Source organism: Pelophylax lessonae, assembly GCF_965119305.1.
Source record: "Pelophylax lessonae genome assembly, chromosome: 9".
In the NCBI taxonomy this organism is placed as follows: Eukaryota; Metazoa; Chordata; class Amphibia; order Anura; family Ranidae; genus Pelophylax; species Pelophylax lessonae.
The window spans coordinates 155,438,042-155,457,372 of record NC_138776.1 but is presented as its reverse complement, the minus strand read 5'-3'; the positions used below and the strand labels follow the sequence as shown (position 1 = coordinate 155,457,372).

General features: G+C 40.5%; 1 protein-coding gene across 2 annotated transcripts in view; it reads left to right on the top strand.

Annotated features, from left to right (window-relative positions):
• Nucleotides 1–17,850, top strand: part of ZSWIM8 (zinc finger SWIM-type containing 8) — a 177,317-nt gene extending 159,467 nt beyond the window's left edge. For both annotated transcript variants that reach the window (XM_082269386.1, XM_082269385.1), the window contains 3 exons: nucleotides 2,787–2,906; nucleotides 11,894–12,072; nucleotides 17,113–17,850. In XM_082269386.1, the coding sequence (XP_082125512.1) occupies nucleotides 2,787–2,906; nucleotides 11,894–12,072; nucleotides 17,113–17,316 (503 nt within the window). In that variant the 3' untranslated portion in view covers nucleotides 17,317–17,850. The remainder of the gene's footprint in view (nucleotides 1–2,786; nucleotides 2,907–11,893; nucleotides 12,073–17,112) is intronic.
• Nucleotides 17,851–19,331: the final 1,481 nt, after the last annotated feature.

Here is a 19,331-nt window from a genome sequence, read left to right as displayed (position 1 = left end):
AGGATTCAGTTCCGGCACAATGTAAAATTGTCAAATGACAATTTAAAAATAATGGCCACTGCTATACCACCATGGTTAGCTTTTCTGAGGGAGGTAAGCAGTACTGCTAATTTTAAGGAAGCCGCCTTTTTTTACTTTCAGGCAGCCAGCAGCAAACTGAGGCTCAGATAACAGCTACATTAGTGAAATAGTTTGAATAGAAGGGAGGTCCTACTCCTAATAGGGGTACAGCTCTCCTCTTGCTTCCTAGGAAAAAGTAACATAAGGGACCATCCAAATAGCTTCTGTATAAAGGAGTGCTTCTAAGCTAGCGGGTAGTGCTGGGCTTTCTTACCAGAAAGCACAGCATGCTTTACAAAATGGTATGAGGAATTTCAATAATGTGTAGGTTGATTTAGTCTGTACTTTTTTATTAATATTTTTATAGTTTGAAAGTAGTTGCTTTGGTCCTAAGGGTGAAACCTAACTGAAGTGCGTAGACCCTGCCATACCCATTGCATCACTGTATAGTTTTGCGAATCGACAGTTGAAAGCTCTTTACATTACATACATTCATGTAACATGAAAGGGTACATTTGTAAAATTACCAGGAAAAGGGGGTTATATAGAAGCTCTAATGGAAATAGAAATCCTTTTCATGTACCTAGCTTCTCCTACCAGCTTGTTATGCGTTTTCCCAAAGTGATTTGACCAAAATGTAAATAGAAATGAAGACGCTTTTCAATCTGATCCTAGAACAGTATGTTCTGTATGTGACCCGCTCTTCTGTGTAGCCTATAAAGCGGCGTACATCCTCCTCATCCACCATCTTTCACTGCTGAAGGCGACAATAACACAATGTCCACCTGAAGACTGACAGCTGAAATTGACTTGTAGCTGTAATTTGTGTGTCTCTTGTAAAATACGCTCCAGGTTACACACTACGGTGATTTTACTGGACATTACGAAGAGTTATATCTATTACTGTTCTGATCAAATTGTGAGCCAATCACATGGGCAGAAACTGATATCTGTTGCATACAGAACACTCCCAATATTATCCTGATTGCCATGGTTTCCAGGAAATAACACCAGAATTTTATGGCCAATTTAATAAATCAGATGGCTGCAGATTGAAAGGCAACTGTTTAATAAAATGAGTGTAGCAGCAATTTAGATTGCATCATTTTTAATGAAAGTGGAATTTTCCTTTGCTGAGGGGGTTATTATATTTGGCGTACACAAGCCCTTCATGCTAACTAGACTGAATGAAATGTAAAACTGGCAGTGTAGCCTTTTTTTAAGCAAAGCATTTAAATAAACCAAAATGTATTTAACTGGTATGATCAGGTACGTTTTTACCAATGTAAACTAAAAGCACAATCCCGTAATAACCTCCAATGGATCAACAGCGCTCATCATAAGCTGCCTAATCATGTCTTAAGATAGATTGTAAAATATAACACATCCCTGGTTCACACCAGTGCGGCTTTCAAATCTCGCTACTTCAACTTGATTCGAAAGCCAGAGATCAATGCAAATTTGCACCCCTGATTTCATTGGGACTTGCAACTTCATTTAACAGAAGTCTATACATGTCAAAATTAAATTGGAAAAAAGTAGTGCCGGAACCTTTTTAAAAATCGCTGCGCCACGAGTCACGCAGGTTTGAACTGTTCCATTGCCAGCAATATGGTGCCAATTGTCATGCGAATTGGAACTGTCAGATCACATGACAAATTGCACCAGTGTGAACCAGGGCTGAAATAATAAGTAGTAATCAATAATATCACAAATAAATACAACCTCAGATCACACAAGTGTATGGGTAACCCAACACTAATTAGGAAAAGACTGATCTAAGGATGGAATGCTGCCGGGCAATCTGGAGGGCAAGCTCCATCTAATGGAAAAATGGGAGAGAAAAGCACAAAATCAGCATAGTGTAGTACGTCAAATCCAGAAAATGTATAAAAAAAAAAAAAACGCAAGAAATTCACAGACGAGTTAAACTGACAGATGGCGGAATGCCGCAGTGTCATTGTAAAGTGTGGAAGCCACTAATCTCTGACAGGGACACCTGTGCCTCAGCCAAAACCATAAATGATCCAGAGATGGCAGAGCACCAGCACTGCTGCAAGATTTATGGATTGACAGGTTAGGACATGGGGCTGCGAGACCAGGATCCACCCTTTTCTGACATCGCCATTGCAAATGCGCAATAGGACCCCTTGCAAGGTATCACCTTCAGAGTTATTTACCTTAAGGTCATTACAGAGGACAAGGGCGCTCTACATCTGGAGAAAAAGAGAATTAACTCCTTGGAGACTAAGCCTTTTTCTGACATTTGTTGCTTACAAGTTCAGTATTTTTTGCTAGAAAATTACTTAGAACCCCCAAAGATTATATATATATATATATATATATATATATATATAATATATTTTTTTTTTTTAAGAGGAGACCCTAGGGAATAAAAAGGCGCTCGTTGCAATATTTTATGTCACACGGTATTTGTGCAGTGGTCTTTTAAATGCAATTTTTTAGGAAGAAATACATGAGAGATGTCCTAATTCTTCTCTGTTCTATTCTATAAAAAAAAAAAAAGTTTTGGATATAGATATATTCTATCCAGGTCTTTAAAAAAAAAAAGTTTCGCATGTAGATCCGCTATAATAAAGAAATATAGTGAAGGGGGATTTGATCTCTGTAGAAGAGAAGTAATGCTTTTATTAGATATACTTGTATATTTTTACACTGTGTTATGTCAGCACTACATACTAACATAAAATGTGTTGTTTCTTCAGGGATGCTAGCATTAGAGATGCTGGGACGTAGAGCTCACAATGACCACCCCAACAACTTCTCCAGAAGCCCCCCATACACGGAGGATGTGAAGTGGCTGTTAAGTTTAGCTGCCAAGTTAGGTAAGGTCTTTTAATGATGTATCATGGGCTGAACTTGTTGAACGATAAGGCGTCTTATTCTCTGCAGCTGAAATATTTAATCCTGGGTTGAATGCAGTAAATGCCAAGCTTCTCCGATTGCAGCAGCCACTTTGCTGTAATGAGACCTAGTTTATGCATCCTCTGTTAACTGACCTTTTCAGAGAACGCTTGTGCTGGATGGGGAGTGTTTTGCTTGTCACAATGAAATGACATTGTACGTGTTAGGTGTCTCTTCTATTCATTAATGGGTTAATCAAACAGTGGCTTCACCAGGCTCTTTGGGTGTTGTTCTATAAGTGGATTCTGTTGTACTAACCAATCAAATGTCACATTTCATATTTCAACCTGCTTTAAAGGAAAAGTTCACCTTTTGGAACATGTTACATGTTCCACCTGCATTTAGGAGGAGGAGGAGAGGAGATTAAGAGCTGGTTCACACTACCGCGACCAGAAAGTCGTCCCATGAAGGAGCGACTTTTTAGCACGACTTTACCACGACTTGTGAACTACTTTGAAGAGACTTAAATGATCGGCGACTTTGTCTGTGGGGAATGCCTAGGTAATCTTTTTCTTCTTCCTGGAAAGTCAGATCACAGTCGCTTGAAAATAGATAAGGATCCGACTTAGAGGCGACTCCCATTGAAGTCTAGTTGTAGGAAAAGAATTAGCCGCACATCCAGGGATTCCAATAGGTTTCAAATACCTTTATTTCCAAAAAGTTGCAAGTGATGACACCAAAGACACCAGCATAAAGTCTCGTAGACGCGTTTCACACATACATCTTGTGCTTAATCACAAGATGATTAAGCACAAGATGTATGTGTGAAACGTGTCTACGAGACTTTATGCTGGTGTCTTTGGTGTCATCACTTGCAACTTTTTGGAAATAAAGGTATTTGAAACCTATTGGAATCCCTGGATGTGCGGCTAATTCTTTTCCTACAAGTGTTCCCACTGAGGCGGGCCGGGGCCAGCACTCTATTGGATATCCTATCTCCTGGCAATCACCACACAATATACACCTGGAGCAGTGTCTTTCTTTTCTTCAGTACCCATTGAAGTCTATGTGCACAAGTCGGATAGGGGTCGTCTTGAAGTAGTACAGGAACCTTTTGTGAAGTCGGAGCGACTTCAGTAGTGCATATTAAGACGGCTCTTATTCATTTACATTGAATTTGTAAAGACAAGCGACTTGAGGTCGCACAAGTCGCGTCCCAAGTCGGAGTTGTGTGAACCGGGTCTAAGAGGGATATTATCAACATGTATAAATACTTAAGTGGTCCATATAGTGAACCTAATGTTGAGTTATTTATTTTAAGGTCATCACATAGGACAAGGGGTACTCTTTACGTCTAGAGGAAAAGAGATTTCATCTCCAAATACAGAAAGGCTTCTTCACAGTAAGAGCTGTAAAATGTGAGAGTAGAATGTTTTAAAAGAGGTCTGGATTATTTCCTAAATGTACATAATATAACTGAATACTAAATTTTATAGGTAAAGTTGATCCAGGAAATATCAGGTCTCTTGGGGGATCAGGAAGGAATTTGTTCCCCTGCTGGAACAACTTGGATCATGCTTTGCTGAGTTTTTTTTTTTGCCTTCCTCTGATCAACTGCCATGGCGCTGTTGAGGACTGTGGTAGGTCAGTCATTCATTCTTCCTGTCAGTGTGTATCTGCATGCCTGTACGAGGTACGAGCAAACAGATCCACTGACAGGTCTACAGGAGTCCTGCATGGTACCAGCAATCTGCTGGTCACTGGTGCAATGCTTTGCAGGCTCCCAAAACCAAAAATAGTAAATGCACAGTTTAACTGCAAAAAAATGTGCATTTATTATTTTTTTGTTAAAAGGTAAACTTATCCTTTAACCACTTCCGTTCTTGGATATTTAAACCCCTATTGATAGAATATTTGTTTCACTATGTTCCTGTTTATATAGCGATAATGTTGTCATTACTTAAAGAGGAAGTAAACCCTCCTCTAAAAAATAGAAAAAAAAAAAAAAAAACCCCTCGTAAGACAAAGGCATAATGAGCTAGTATGCATGTATGAAATACTTACCTTAGAACGAAGCCCCTGCAGTGCCGCCCGCTCAGTGACAGGACGCCCGACATGTTCCTGGTTAGTGTCCTCCGGCCTTCTGATTGGTCAGAGGCGCGATTACATCACTCCCATGCATGCGTGCAGGAGCTGCCGTTCACGGCACAGGGCTCTGAAGGAAGGGCACGGGTGGCCGTTTCTTCAGAGCACATGCGTCGATGACGTCATCGGCTGCATTAAAAGTAAATATCTCCTACACGGTGCAAGTTTAGGAGATATTTACAGTACCTATAGGTACAAGTTCCAAGAGAGGGTTTACAACCACTTTAAGATAATTAGGCAATCTACATATTGCTTTATGGGGGACAAACTAGGCTTTCTTTCGGCAATATTTTCTATGTAATCTGGAAAATGATGATTCATGTCAACGTTATTCGCAAATAAAAAAGTATCAAAATAATCAGTAGAAAAATTATAGCTTAAGGAAGAAGGGAAGTAAGTTGTTAATTAGGGCTGATTATTCTCTATAGATTAATAAGATGTTAAATAATATTGCTTTAAAGAAAAAATTGTCTCTACTTGTAAGGTTCCTCTAACAGATGTCATATGCAGATCAGAGGTCACACTTTTGTTCTGCATACGAGTGAAAAACACTGAATTTCTCAATGATACTTTCAGATAGTGATCGACCGATATCGTTTTTTTATTGCCGATACCGATATTTTGGTCATCGCTTATCGGTATTGGCCAATATTTTCGTAGATTAAAAATTATTATTTTTTTTCTTTTTTACAGGTACTCATGTAGAGGGATCTTATATATAGTTACATAGTGAGGTTGAAAAAAGACATCAGTCCATCCAGTTCAACCTATGATGTGTGTGTGTGTTTGCTTTTAACCGTACATTGTGTACCCCTGTATGTTGTGGTCTCCAAGGTGCCCATCTAATAGTTTTTTGAAACTATCAATGCTCCCTGCTGATACGACTGCTTGTGGAAGAGAATTCCACATCCTTTCCGCTCTTACAGTGAAGAACCCCTTACGCATTTTAAGGTTAAACCGCCTTTCCTCTAGTTTTAGTGAATGGCCACGTGTCTTATTGTATCTCCTCTCTCTGAATAGTTTGTTCCTTATGCTAGGGTCGCCAGTACAGTATTTGTACATTGATATCATATCCCCCCTCAATCGTCTCTTCTCCAGAGAGAATAAGTAAAGTGCTTGTAGTCTTTCCTCATAGCTGATGTCCTCCATTCCCCTAATTATTTTTGTTGCCCTTCTCTGGACTTTCTCCAGTTCCAGCACATCCTTCCTGAGGACCGGTGCCCAGAACTGGACAGCATACTCCAAATGTGGCCGGACCAAAGTCTTGTAGAGCGGGAGAATAATCTCTTTATTTCTGGAGTGAATCCCCTTTTTTATACATCCCAGTATTCTGTTGGCTTTGCTTGCAGCGGCTTGGCATTGCATGCCACTGCCAAGCCTGTTGTCTACCAGTACCCCCAGGTCCCTTTCCATCCTAGACTCACCCAGAGGTTCCCCCCCTAGTGAGTAGCTTGCTTTCTGGTTTCTGGCCCCCAAGTGCATTACTTTACATTTTTCAACATTAAACCTCATCTGCCATGTAGTTGCCCACCCCGTTATTTTGTTCAGGTCCGCTTGTAAGGTTTCCACATCCTGCATAGAAGATATTGGCAAGCTTAGTTTAGTATCATCCGCAAATACTGAGATTGTACTAGATATCCCCTCCTCTAGATCATTTATGAATAAATTAAACAGGATTGGTCCCAGGACAGAACCCTGGGGGACCCCACTTTCCACACCCGCCCAATCCGAGTACTCCCCATTAATCACTACCCTCTGGACTCTCCCCTGGAGCCAGTTCTCTATCCAGGTACTCACTCTATGGTCCATACCTACCTTCCTTAGTTTGTACAGTAAGCGTTTGTGGGGAACGGTGTCAAAGGCCTTTGCAAAGTCCAGATACACCACATCCACCGGCTTACCTTTATCTAGGTGGCAGCTCACTTCATCGTAGAAGGTTAATAGATTGGTTTGGCAAGAACGATTTTTCATGAATCCATGCTGATTACTACTAATAATACAGTTTTCATTACTAAAGTCTTGTATGTGGTCCCTTAACATTCCCTCCAAAATCTTGCAGACTACAGATGTTAGGCTGACCGGCCTATAGTTACCCAGGATACATCTCGGCCCCTTTTTAAATATTGGTACCATGTTGGCTTTTTTCCAATCAGCTGACACCATACCCGTCTGTAAACTATCCTTAAAGATCAAGAATAATGGTCTGGCAATCACCTGGCTGAGCTCTTTCAGAACCCTCAGGTGCAAGCCATCCGGTCCCGGTGATTTAATTATGTTAAGTTTCTCTAGTTTAGTTTAAGTCTATCTTCTGTTAGCCATGGCGGTATTTCCTGAGGTGTGTTGTTTAGTTCGGCCTTACAAGCTAGGTTTGTGTAGCCCCCCGATTCTTTTGTGAAGACTGAAGAGAAGAAATTATTTAACACTTCCGCCTTTTCTCTGTCCTCAGTGACCATATTTCCTTTGTCATCTTTTATGGGGCCAATGTGTTCTGGCCTCGCTTTCTTACTGTTTATATACTTAAAAAACTTCTTGGGGTTCTTTTTACTCTCCTCCGCTATATGTCTCTCGTGTTCTATTTTAGCCGCCCTGATTTCATCTTTACATTTCTTATAACACTCTTTGTAATGCTTAAATGCTGCCAATGACCCCTCAGTCTTGTATTTTTTGAAGGCCTTTTCTTTAGCACTAATATACATTTTTATGTTGGAGTTTAGCCACCCAGGGTTTAGCTTTGCTCTTTTAAATGTATTTCCCTTTGGAATGCACTGGCCAATCCCCTTGTTAAGTATGCTCTTGAAGCACTTCCATTTTTCCTCCGTGTTCTTTGTTCCCAGGGTTCTATCCCAATTGATATTTTCTAGCAGTGAGCGCAGTTTTGGGAAATTGGCTCTTTTGAAATTCAGCGTCTTAATATTACCCTTGTGCTTCCTATTACTGTAATTAATACTGAAACTTATTGACCTATGGTCACTGTTTCCTAAGTTCTCCTGTATTTCTATATCCGTGAGCATGTCTGCATTGTTAGTAATCAGTAGGTCAAGTACCGCATTGTTTCTTGTCGGTGCATTCACCATCTGACCCATGAAATTGTCCTGCAGAACATTTAGGAACTGCCGAGCCTTGGCTGAGTGCGCGGTTCCTTCTGCCCAGTCTATATCAGGATAATTAAAGTCCCCCATTATAATGACATTTCCCATCCTTGCTGCCAATCCTATCTGTAAAATGAGGTCCCCCTCCTCCCTCTGGTGGGGGGGCCTATAGCATACGCCCAATATTACCTTCCCCACCGTGCCTTCCCTTTGAAGCTCTACCCATAGGGATTCTACCTCGTCCTTAGCTCCATTATTAATATCATCCCTCATATTTACCTGTATACTGTTCTTAATATACAAACATACCCCTCCCCCTTTTTTACCTTCGCTATCTCTGCGATAAAGGGAATACCCCTGAATGGTCGCCATCCAGTCATGAGAGCTGTCAAACCAAGTCTCAGTTATCCCCACAAAATCTAAGTCCTCCTCAAACATCAGCAGCTCCAGCTCTCTCATCTTGTTGGCCAGGCTTCTGGCATTGGTATACAAACCTCGTAATTTTGACCTGTTACAAATATCCTCATTTGATGTTTTTAGGCTGCTCTTGTGATTTTTCCCCATACCCACCCTGGGTATAGGAGCTCCGAACACTCTACCACTAATGCCCCCATTTATGCCCTCTGAATCTTGCTTTCCACTGGCTAATTCTACATCTGTACCCTCCCCCCCCATTCCCTAGTTTAAAAGCCCCTCTAACTTCTGGGGGATCTGGGGGTTTAAAAGACCCCAAACCCCTCCTCTGCACTTACAAGCATTCAAAACTCCAAGTTTGGCTGTTTTGAATGCTGTAAATGACATCACTTCTGGGTTTTTTACATGGAGACCCAATCAGAGCCGAATGCGGCTTTGATCGGGTCTTCTCTTCGGCAGCGGTGGAGGTAGGATGCCCAGGTCTCCCGGTGGGACGGGAGATCCGGGTGAGCCGCAGAAGGTGGTAGGAGGGGACGCCCCCCCCCCCCCCCGCTCATGTAATGACAGCCGAGCGGCCTCTCAGCCGCATCGATTGTCATTACAAGACAGCCGACCGTCGACTATGGATACCGGTACCGGGGTGATGTCTCTAGCTGCAGGCATCACTCCGGTAGAAGCAGTATCCCGAAATATCATCAATATCGGTCACCTCAGGGGCCAATTTCAATATATCGGGGGAAAGTTCATATCGGCCCCCAATATTTTGGCATTGCTGATAATCGGTCGACCGCTACTTTCAGACTATATGCGTCTGTCATTTTATACTGTAGTAGCTGCATTTTGACAGCCGCTCTTGCTATTTTATAGATAACACTAAATGGCATTAATAGCAATGATCAGAGTAGCAGCAGGGGGAAAGGTGCAGGACATACGATATATGTTCTAGAGTTTTTTTTTTTTCTAGACCGTATCTCCTGCATTTAAAATCATGAAATAGTTAAAGGTGAAAGCTGAAGTCCCATCACAGTGGGCATCACCTCCAATTTCCTATTCCTCCATTGTAGGGAATATCCTTTCAGTGTCTCTAGTGCCGTGTGAAGGAGGCTCTCTGTGTTGGTATGAGAAGGAACAATGCAGGGATTTTTGCAATGGGATTGTCTGTCAAACACGCATCTCACATAAAGCACTGTTCCAGGCAAATCATTGAAAAACATTTCTACTGTTCTACCTTCAGAATGATTTGGAATTTTGCCAAGACATGCATCTGCTATTCAGTAAGATTGCTGCTGCTTCCTTATTTGCCATGGGTTGCCTGGGTTAACTTTACCGCTTCCTAGGTCAGCTGCCTGCTCACTGTGTAATGAGGGGGATGCGGTTGATTGACTTTTCAATGATTTGGCTGGATGCAAAGCAGTGATGACAGAAAAATCACAAAACTGGATTTCTGAGCCTAGATATGTGCGTCGCCTGTATAGCTCCTAACTGTCCCTGATTTGGAACAATGTCCCTCTGTTCACTTTTCCTCCTCATTTGTCTCTCATTTTGGTCTCATCTATATATTTGTATATAAAATGCACTATTTATCTTTCTATTAGTGTTTCACAGTGCTAAACCTTTGATCTAGTTTCTAAACTGCTGCATTTGTAAATTTCTATGGCCAGTATAAAAGAATAGTAGTGGAAAGTACTATTTACGAAGTAGTAGTTTTTTTTATATATAATTCTCCTTTAAGGGGTGTGGGCAGGGGTGTGTTCTATGTCTACATACTTTTGCTAATAGGTGTTCCTTGTTTCCATCTCAAAAAGTTGGGAGTTGTGGCTTTATACAAAAAGCTCTTTTTTTTTTTTGTGTATTTTTAATTTCATGGAGTCCACAGTATATAGAGGGATGGTAAGTGAGGAAGTTCTACAAATGGATCTGGTAAAATTTTTTGAACTGCTTCTGCCAGAATTTCCTTGTCCTCTTTAGTGTCTGACCCAGACCCAGCAAAGGAATTGTAGCTTTAAAAAAAAAAAAACACTTGTGGGTTTAACCAAAAATTTTGTTAAATAATTCTCCTTTAACCTCTAGTTGCTGACCACATGCAAATATGTGACCTCTCGGCGGCTGGGCCATGGTGTCAAGAGCCCACATGTTTGCGTGCTTTAGCACCGACAGGGCTGTACCGAGAGATCCTGGCGACTCACGAAAAGCTCCCAATTGCTTCCTATGATTGGGAGTTTACTGATCATCTGACTGCTGTGACAGCCAATCACGGTGGTCACAAGCCCCACCTCCCGGGAAGGCCAAACCCCTTAAAGGGCCAGCGGGAGCTGGTGCAAAGGGTCGAGGAGGCATAGCAGGGGGTTGTCCTATGCCTACATACTTTTGCGAATAGGTGTCCCTGGTTCCCATATTAAAAGATTGGGAGGTTTGGTCACCTGTGTGCATGTGAAGGTGCATGTTGGCACCACTGGCAAGAATTACAAATCTTTGTCTTGTAGAATATCAAACAACATATTTAGCTGTCTGCCCACAGTTTCACTTTAAGGACTCCGGCACATGGCTGTACAGTTTACTGCATACAGATCCATAATTTATACCTATTTGAATGCAGTATGCTATGGCTCAATGCACACTGCTCCTTTCCTGGTCATCAGTGTGTAAACCAAAACCAGCGTTTCCTTGAACAGCATTTTATGCTGTAGGCATGTAAACGTGTGATAATGTCTATATGTGTATTGGCCACCACTGATGCTCAGGGCTGACACACAAATTATTGTCAGCAGCGCCAGTTGACCTCGGACTTGTGTCATATGAATGACTGACTAATAGGGTGAGTTGTAAACATCAACAGTGTGGAATCGGCAGCAGTGGTGAAGCTACCCACACAATTGTTTATATGTCCAGCAATGACGGCCAAGGTGGTCCATTTATATTTTATGGATGTATGTAAATGTTCATATAAACCTTACATGCATATGGACCGTTTATAAAAAAAAAAAGACAAAGTGCAAAATAAAGGTTGGATGTACGTTTGAGCGTGTGTTTTAGACACGGGTTATAATTGTATCCAGTTACCTGATTGCGGAGTTTGAGGAGTCCATCGAGTTCCCAGCTGTTTTAAATGCTGAATACATTGATTGAGGAAAAAGCGTAAAGAAGGCTGACAGGCTCTATTTCTCAGTGTTTGTGGAAGAATGCTTTTTGTTCACTCCCTGTCATTCATCAGTGCAGCTTCATAAATAATAAGTTGAGGCATCACAGACTGTGTCATGCAGTTCTTGATACATAGTCAACTGTTAGTATAAAACACCCTATTTTTTTGTTGTTTTTTCTAGGAGTGAATTATGTGCATCAGTTCTGTGTTGGGGCAGCAAAAGGTGTGCTCAGTCCATTTGTCCTACAGGAAATTATTATGGAAGCTCTACAGCGACTTAACCCTGCCCACATCCACAACCACCTGCGCACCCCCGCGTTCCATCAGCTGGTTCAACGTTGTCAACAGTCCTACATGCAGGTAATGAATACTCTATACAACTGGAATAGTCCCCTGCATGTTGATTTCTATACAGAAAAGACCATTTATTTTTCTTCCATATCCATTGAAAGGTCACCCTCGTGTAGTTAATACTTCTAATAAGTATGAATTCACTAAGCTGTAAAAGTTGAGTGCATCGGTTCTATATCTTATTAATCATCAAGCAGAGATATCACACAGGCAGACAAAAACTATTTAACACATAAATGAAATAGTTAAAAGTTAAGTGTTTAGGGGGTTTAAAAAGGAAAAAAGAAACCGCACCAGGGACAGTACTTACAATGAATGAAAAGTGTGCTGGCTACCTGCTCTTTGCACATTCTCCCCCCCCCCCCCCCCCCCTCCCGTTCTCCTCACCATCCCCCCCCCCCCCCCCCAAAAAAACCCCAGCTTGCCTATATTGCAGATAAGAAAAAGCTTTTCTTTTTTTTTTTTTCGCGGGGCTAACCTCAGCCTATGCTTTCTTCTATTAAAAAAAATCCTCCATGACTTCCTAGTGTATGTCTTAAAGGACGTGGAAACTGTTTGTAGGGTGAGGAAGTAGTTCAGCAATTGACTCAATAAAACCCTGCACCTGCCCTCTCCCTCCAGGAGATTGTCTCCACCCACCTCTGTTGTTTCCATGCTTCTCCAATGCAGGCAATATCAGTGAGCAGTTCTCCTGGAATGCATAGCCAGTGAGGTTGATTTACTAAAACCAGAGAGTGTCAAATCTGGTGCAGGTCTGCACAGAAACCAATCCACTTCCAGGTTTTTTTTCATTTATTTTTTTTCAAAGCTTAATTGAACAAGCTAAAATTAGAAGCTGATTGGCTACCAATTACAGCTTTACCAGGTTTTGCACTCGCCAGTTTTAGTAAATCGACCCCAATGTCTTCCTCTGCCTCTCCACTCTTTTTCTACCTTACCTTTTTTGTGCAAAGATCCTTCACTTGGCAGCGTGTGCTGGAGCTGAGCAATCAGCAGCCTATATTGAGAAGAACTGTAGTTCTTTAGCTCTACTATACCTATGTAGTTTAAGGGCCTGTCTGACTGGTTACAGACTGATTGGATAGATAGGTGTTCTAGTTTTGATAAATCTGAAGGAGATCATGCAGAAATTGTACAATCAGATTGTAAGGCCACTTTTATACACCTAAAATGAACTAGTGGTACTTTAGGTGCCATTAATTAACGGCACCCCAAATGTGGAAGCGGACACACATTTTGCCAAGTGAAAAAACACGTAAACAATGTGGCAAAATGTGCAGGACAAAAACAAGCAGACCAAGCTGCCCCATGAGCTACTCTGCCATGTTTGCTGCTTGTAGGGCAGCCCATTGAAATTCTCCTTAGATACAGTGCAGGGGAGTGCTATCACTCTAGGACTGGAAGTCTGTTGCTGGCAGAATCAATAAATGGAGAAAAGAGCCTGGAAAAAGAAACATGCAGCCATCTAAGGAATGGTAAGCTGCAATATAAAGATGACATATTTTTGGGTTTAGATATGCTTTAATCTACCTTGCTGTTTTCTTCTGAATAACTGCATTTTTATTTTTTTTTGAACAGTGACAGAATTTCTGCCTAAGGCCTCTTTCACACTTTGCAGTCCCAAGTCGCAGGACAAGTTGCACAAGTCGTACTCCATGATTTCCAATGAGTACTGTTCATATCTGTGTGACTTAAAAGTGGTCCCTGCACTATATTGGTCCGACTTTGATGCTTTGAGGTCCATAGACCTCACGATTTACACAGGCATTGCTTCAACTTCTAGTGGAAATCACGGCAAAATCGCACAACTTTTAGGGCGCACAAGTGTTAAAGGGGCCTTAATCGGTGACAAAAATGTTTCAGTACGCTTTAAATTGTCTTGAGGCCGTGCACTAGTCACTTATGGGTTGTGTTGCTGAAACCAGTTGTATTTCTCTATGTCCTTTTTATACATGCAGCAAAAAGCCAGTCTGGGTCTAGTCTGTTTTTTTGATTTCAGCCATTTTTTTTTCATGGAAGGGAGGTTTTAGTTATTGCTTTATCTTGTCTTAATATTTTCTATAGCTTTATACTTACTTTGGTATTGGTAAGCTTGTTTGTCCAAGATCCTGTAGTAGAATGAATTCAGTTCTCTGGTGGCTTTTTACAAGATCTTCTCTAGAGCACCATGGGCTTGCTCACATCCTGGGAGACTTTACAACAAAGCAGTCAGACCATAATCTTAGTTAGCAGAAAGAGTTCTTTACTTTTAGAGCAGTAAAAAAAAATGTGGCACTCCCCCCACTGTCAGGAAGTGGTTATAACTGAGAGTCCAAACCTTCAAAAAAAAAAACTATTTAGATGTCTTCCTAAAGAAGCTAAAAGATAGGCTATTGGATGGACCATGTTCAGTTTGGCTGTAACAAAAATGGATTACCATGCCAAGTGCGCTGGGTCTAGAGCAGTGGTTTGGTGCTGGCGGTAATGGGAAATGCCCATTGAGCTCTCGATATACATCCCATAAAACTCAGTGTTCCACAAACCCTGCACTGCCATTTCTTCTTAGTCCCCACTCTGCAGCAGTATCTATGCAGATGATGACTAAACAACAAATATTTTAATGTTCTATTTTTCCCTTCACAGCATGTCCATGTATTCATTTCATGGGAAAGTAATCTGGTACATTTGTATGCGGTTTGTTGCCAGAAACAACAATGGTGACCTTTTGCTGTTTGTTTGTAAAATAGTTATAAATGTATCTCCTACATGACTAAAACATACATTCCTATATCCACATGGTAGAGGTAGATCAAGGATTTAAATGGTAATTATTGTAGGACACGGGTGGTAGTATTGTTAACCATTTTAGCTCTCCTACCTGTATGCTTGCTATGGACCACAGCAATTTTTAAGTTTCCACTATGGGCTTATTTATGACACGCACTGATTTTGGGGACAAACTAGGCTTTCTCTTTTTTTTTTTTTTCCTCTGTAATTCATAGAAAAAAATGCATTAGAAAAATAAAGTTTTTTTTATTTTTAGTGCAACACTAAAAATTAACCAACTGGAAAATAAGGGAAAAACATGGTTAAGAATTTATAGCTAAGGAGAGTCAATTATAGCTGATTAGGGTTAAATAAAAATATTTTATTTATGAACATGTAAGGTTTATTTAACCAGCTCCTTGCCTGGCCTATTATAAGTAATATGGCTGGACCATTATCTTAGGAGGATGTCCTCCACTCTCACACAACCTGAGATCTACTTTGTCCAACGGACACAGTGAAAGACAGATTGTTGTACTTGGCCAGCCCTGATACTATGTGACAAATCACAGCAGACCTGTACAATGTGATAGGTACAGCCAATCACAATTTTACAAAATGGCACATTAATGGATGCTATTAATAAAACTGCTTGTACAATACTAAGCAATTTTAGTGTAAAAAATAAAAAATTGTCACCAGTGTTCCTGATCACCGCCACACCAGTCATATGGGGTGACACTGTACTGCTGGTGACAGTAAGTAAAGAAGTGATAAAAAAAATTACAACTTGCAAAGCCTCTTACTAAATAACTTGGAATATGTAATCCATTTTTTTGTATTGTCCTAGAATTTTAGGGCCTCACAATAAATAACATACGCAGTCAGTACATAAGTATTGAGCAACTTTCTCATATATATATATATATATATATATATATATATATATATATATATATATATATATATATATATATATATATATATATATATATATATATATATATATATTTTTTTTTATGTTTGGAATTTTTTGGTTATATAGCAAAAAAAAAAAGAAAAACCCAGTGGTGATTAAATACCACCAAAAGAAAGTGCTGTATAAAAATTTGATTGGCGTACAGTGTTGCATTACTGAGTACCGTAATTGCTATTCAAAGAGGGTCAGTGATGAAATCTGAAAATTGGGCAGGAAGTTGGTGAATGTGTCCGATATTGAAGTGGTGAAAGAAGAATGTTTGTTAAATCCCTTAGGGTCCCTGTGCAGATAGCACTTGTACCCTTTAAAACCTGAGCAGTGGAAGTTTAAACCAAAAAAAAAAAAATCTCTATTCTGTTATTGCTGGCTGGACAGTAACCATACCTTTTTTCTTTTGGCATAAGTGTTTGTAAATTCATTTATTTTGGTTGCACTTCCAGACAGACTCCTATCTTCTCATGACCTAAAAGGGTTTGCATGCCTCGTTTCCACTGTTCGGTACAGTTCAGTACGGCACACCTTGATCAGGCTTGCGTTTCCACTGCCAACAGTACTTCAGCTCAATAGTACAGCTCCACCCTGTTGGTACGGTACTAATGTGCTTGGTACCCCAACGAAAGGGTCCCAAAAAAGTGGTACGGTTCAGATTTAAGGTACCATTCGCAACTTTTGACAATGGAAATGGCAAAAATTGCGTAGCAAACCAAACCGCTCAGTGGAAACGAGGCATTCGCTCCACTTACATGAATCACAAAGACTAAAGGCACACTTGTAACCACCAAAATGTGTTTATCATTGCCACTATTCTTAAAGCCAGGTAATGCCTCACTACTCCACCGTGTAAACCTTCTCTGGCTAGGGCAGTGAGAAAATTTGTCTTTGCTCCCAGTACCCAAATAAGAACAGCAAGAAGTCCGCTAAGAACAGAAGGTGAGGCCACCCTAAAAAGTGAACTTATTCCCCCCCCCCCCATTGCTAAAACACAGATTGAATTTAACACTGTGGCGTAAGATCATAAAATATGATAGGAAAAAACCCTGCTTGGCACTAAAAAAACTGTGTAGATTGAGCCACACAAGCATAAAAGATGAGGCCAGGACAGAAATATGATTTTTTTAGGATTAATGTTCAACACCAAGTCATTTTCAGGTCATGTTATGCATGAGTTGCAGTTTCCTGAATCCAGCATCAGGTCATGAACTATCTGGCGCAGTAAGGGCATAAAGAGTGAGCAACAATTTGTCTATTGAAAAATACACTATGAAAAGAAATATAATCTTCTAAAGTATGTGCAGGAGCAAAGTAATAAATCTGTTTTCTTTCAGTACATCCACCATCGTTTAATACACCTTACCCCAGCGGACTATGACGACTTTGTAAATGCCATCCGCAGCGCAAGGAGTGCATTCTGCCTCACCCCTTTGGGAGCCATGCAGTTCAATGACATTCTACAGAATCTGAAGAGGGGCAAACAGACCAAGGAGTTGTGGCAAAGGGTATCACTGGAAATGGCCACTTATTCACCTTGACCCCACCAGCAATGTTCAGAAACAGCAGTCAAAAACCTTCAAAGCAAGTAGCATAACTAACAGCTTCCACATCGAGGACTGTAGCACTGTACTGGTCAAGCGTTAAGATCTCATTGATGGTTACTCAGCGCCAGCAGGATATAATAGCCAGCTCCTGGCTTTTCGTACAGTGAGAAAAACTGATAGGGTTGCAGCTATATGAACTCTTTGTACAAGGTTGAATTTTTTTTTTTTAATTATATAAATATATATAAATATACTTTTTATTTTAGTTAAATACAATCACAGGTTTACTGTGTCATTCCTTATATTACAGAACACTTGTTGACATATTTGCCTCACTTCCTATGTTGGCTTTGGTGATATTGACTGGGTCTTTGTTCAATCTGCTAACTGTTCCTTCAGTTACTTAGGGTTCATTTGCCGTGGGGTGCATGTCTGTCTAGTCCCATCTTGGGATAAAATATTTATTTTGTGTTTTTTTTTTTTGTGTGTGTGTTTGGCACTTGCTTTGGCATTGGGCCCATATTACAGTTTTGAAGTTTCATTACTTTACAGATATCCAGAAAAGGGGTTGGTTCCATTCCCTTTCTCCTAGCCAATATTCTCAGAGCATTTCTATGGGGGCTTATTCCTTATTCTGTCAGAGAACTGGTGTGTTTTACCACCAGCCAAACCCCAACATGAATTTTCAAGTTTCATTATGTATGTCCACTTAAAAGCAGTATTGTCCTTTTTGTTGGTTTTCTTTCCTGTTAGATTAATGCTTTTGTGTCTTATTTTTGTTTCCTAATTAAAAGAGAAACAATTCTTTACATTAAGTTTCCTTTTGTCTGATTGTTCTAATAATATTAAGAATGGTAATGTGGTGGATGGGAATGAGAGATGCGTGTTAGAGGTGCTGGTCTGAGCTACAAATTGGTAAGAAACTTTGACAATCCGTCACATGGAGGGAGGGGGCGGGGGGGTGTAGTCTGACAGAGCAAGGAGAAACCATTGGAACATGCTGGAAATACTCTTCACAAATGCATCACGCTAGCAAACGGTGTTTAGTTGTTACACCAAAAGATTACATGCTGCATAAGAGAAGGCAGGGAATATAATCAATTCCAATATTTTTTTTTGAAGGTTGATGATAAAGTAAACCTTCCCTGAAAGAAACCATGGGAGTGGCTACTGGTATCCTTTCAGGCCAGTGCAACTATCATTTTCAGAAAGTGTTCAGAGTAGGGTCTTACCACCACCTCCCTGTTTGTTTTTTTAATTACATACATACACGCTTCCCTTATTCAAGGTCCGTGCTTGAGCTTTATAGTAAAGCTCCGCCCCCCCTCCAAGAATCAGCCATTCATTATTTTTATTAAATGACTTTAAAGTGGAGTTCCCAGTCTCTTTAAAAAAGAAAAAGCACCCCCATGATTTTCTTTGCTAGTACAATCGAAAGTGTAAACTTAGTGTGATCATTGATGTGGCTTATAATCTTCATTTACTCAGTGGGCCTGGTATGCAGAAAGCAGCCATTGCTACTGTGGGCATCTGATGCCTGCTCATAATTGTTTCTGGTGTAGCTGGCTACCCAGCATGCAGCTCCTGATATCACACCTGTGCAGTCAGGCCACAGCGCAGTGCACTTGTGCACAAATAACACCATGGCAGAAGCGGGCTGGGAGTGGAGGGAATTTAATTAAAAAAAAAAAATGTAATCTTTGGTTATTTTTTTTTTTTGTTTCGTTACCGACACAGTGGATGTAAGGGTAGAACTCAGCTTTAAAAACTCTCCATGACTCATATGTATAGATTAAAAGTTTGCGTCTTCCTGATAATATATGCATGCTCATCAAAAACAGCCAGACACAAAGCATTTTAAGGTTAAGAACAATGTAAGCTCCCATATTTCTCACACTACAAGTCTCTTTAATAAGATTTTGCAGTGAATTCCAAAACAGCAATTTATAAACCAATTTTTGGCAGATTGATTGGCTGGGTATGATTTGCAGTCTATTGCTGTTATTTGT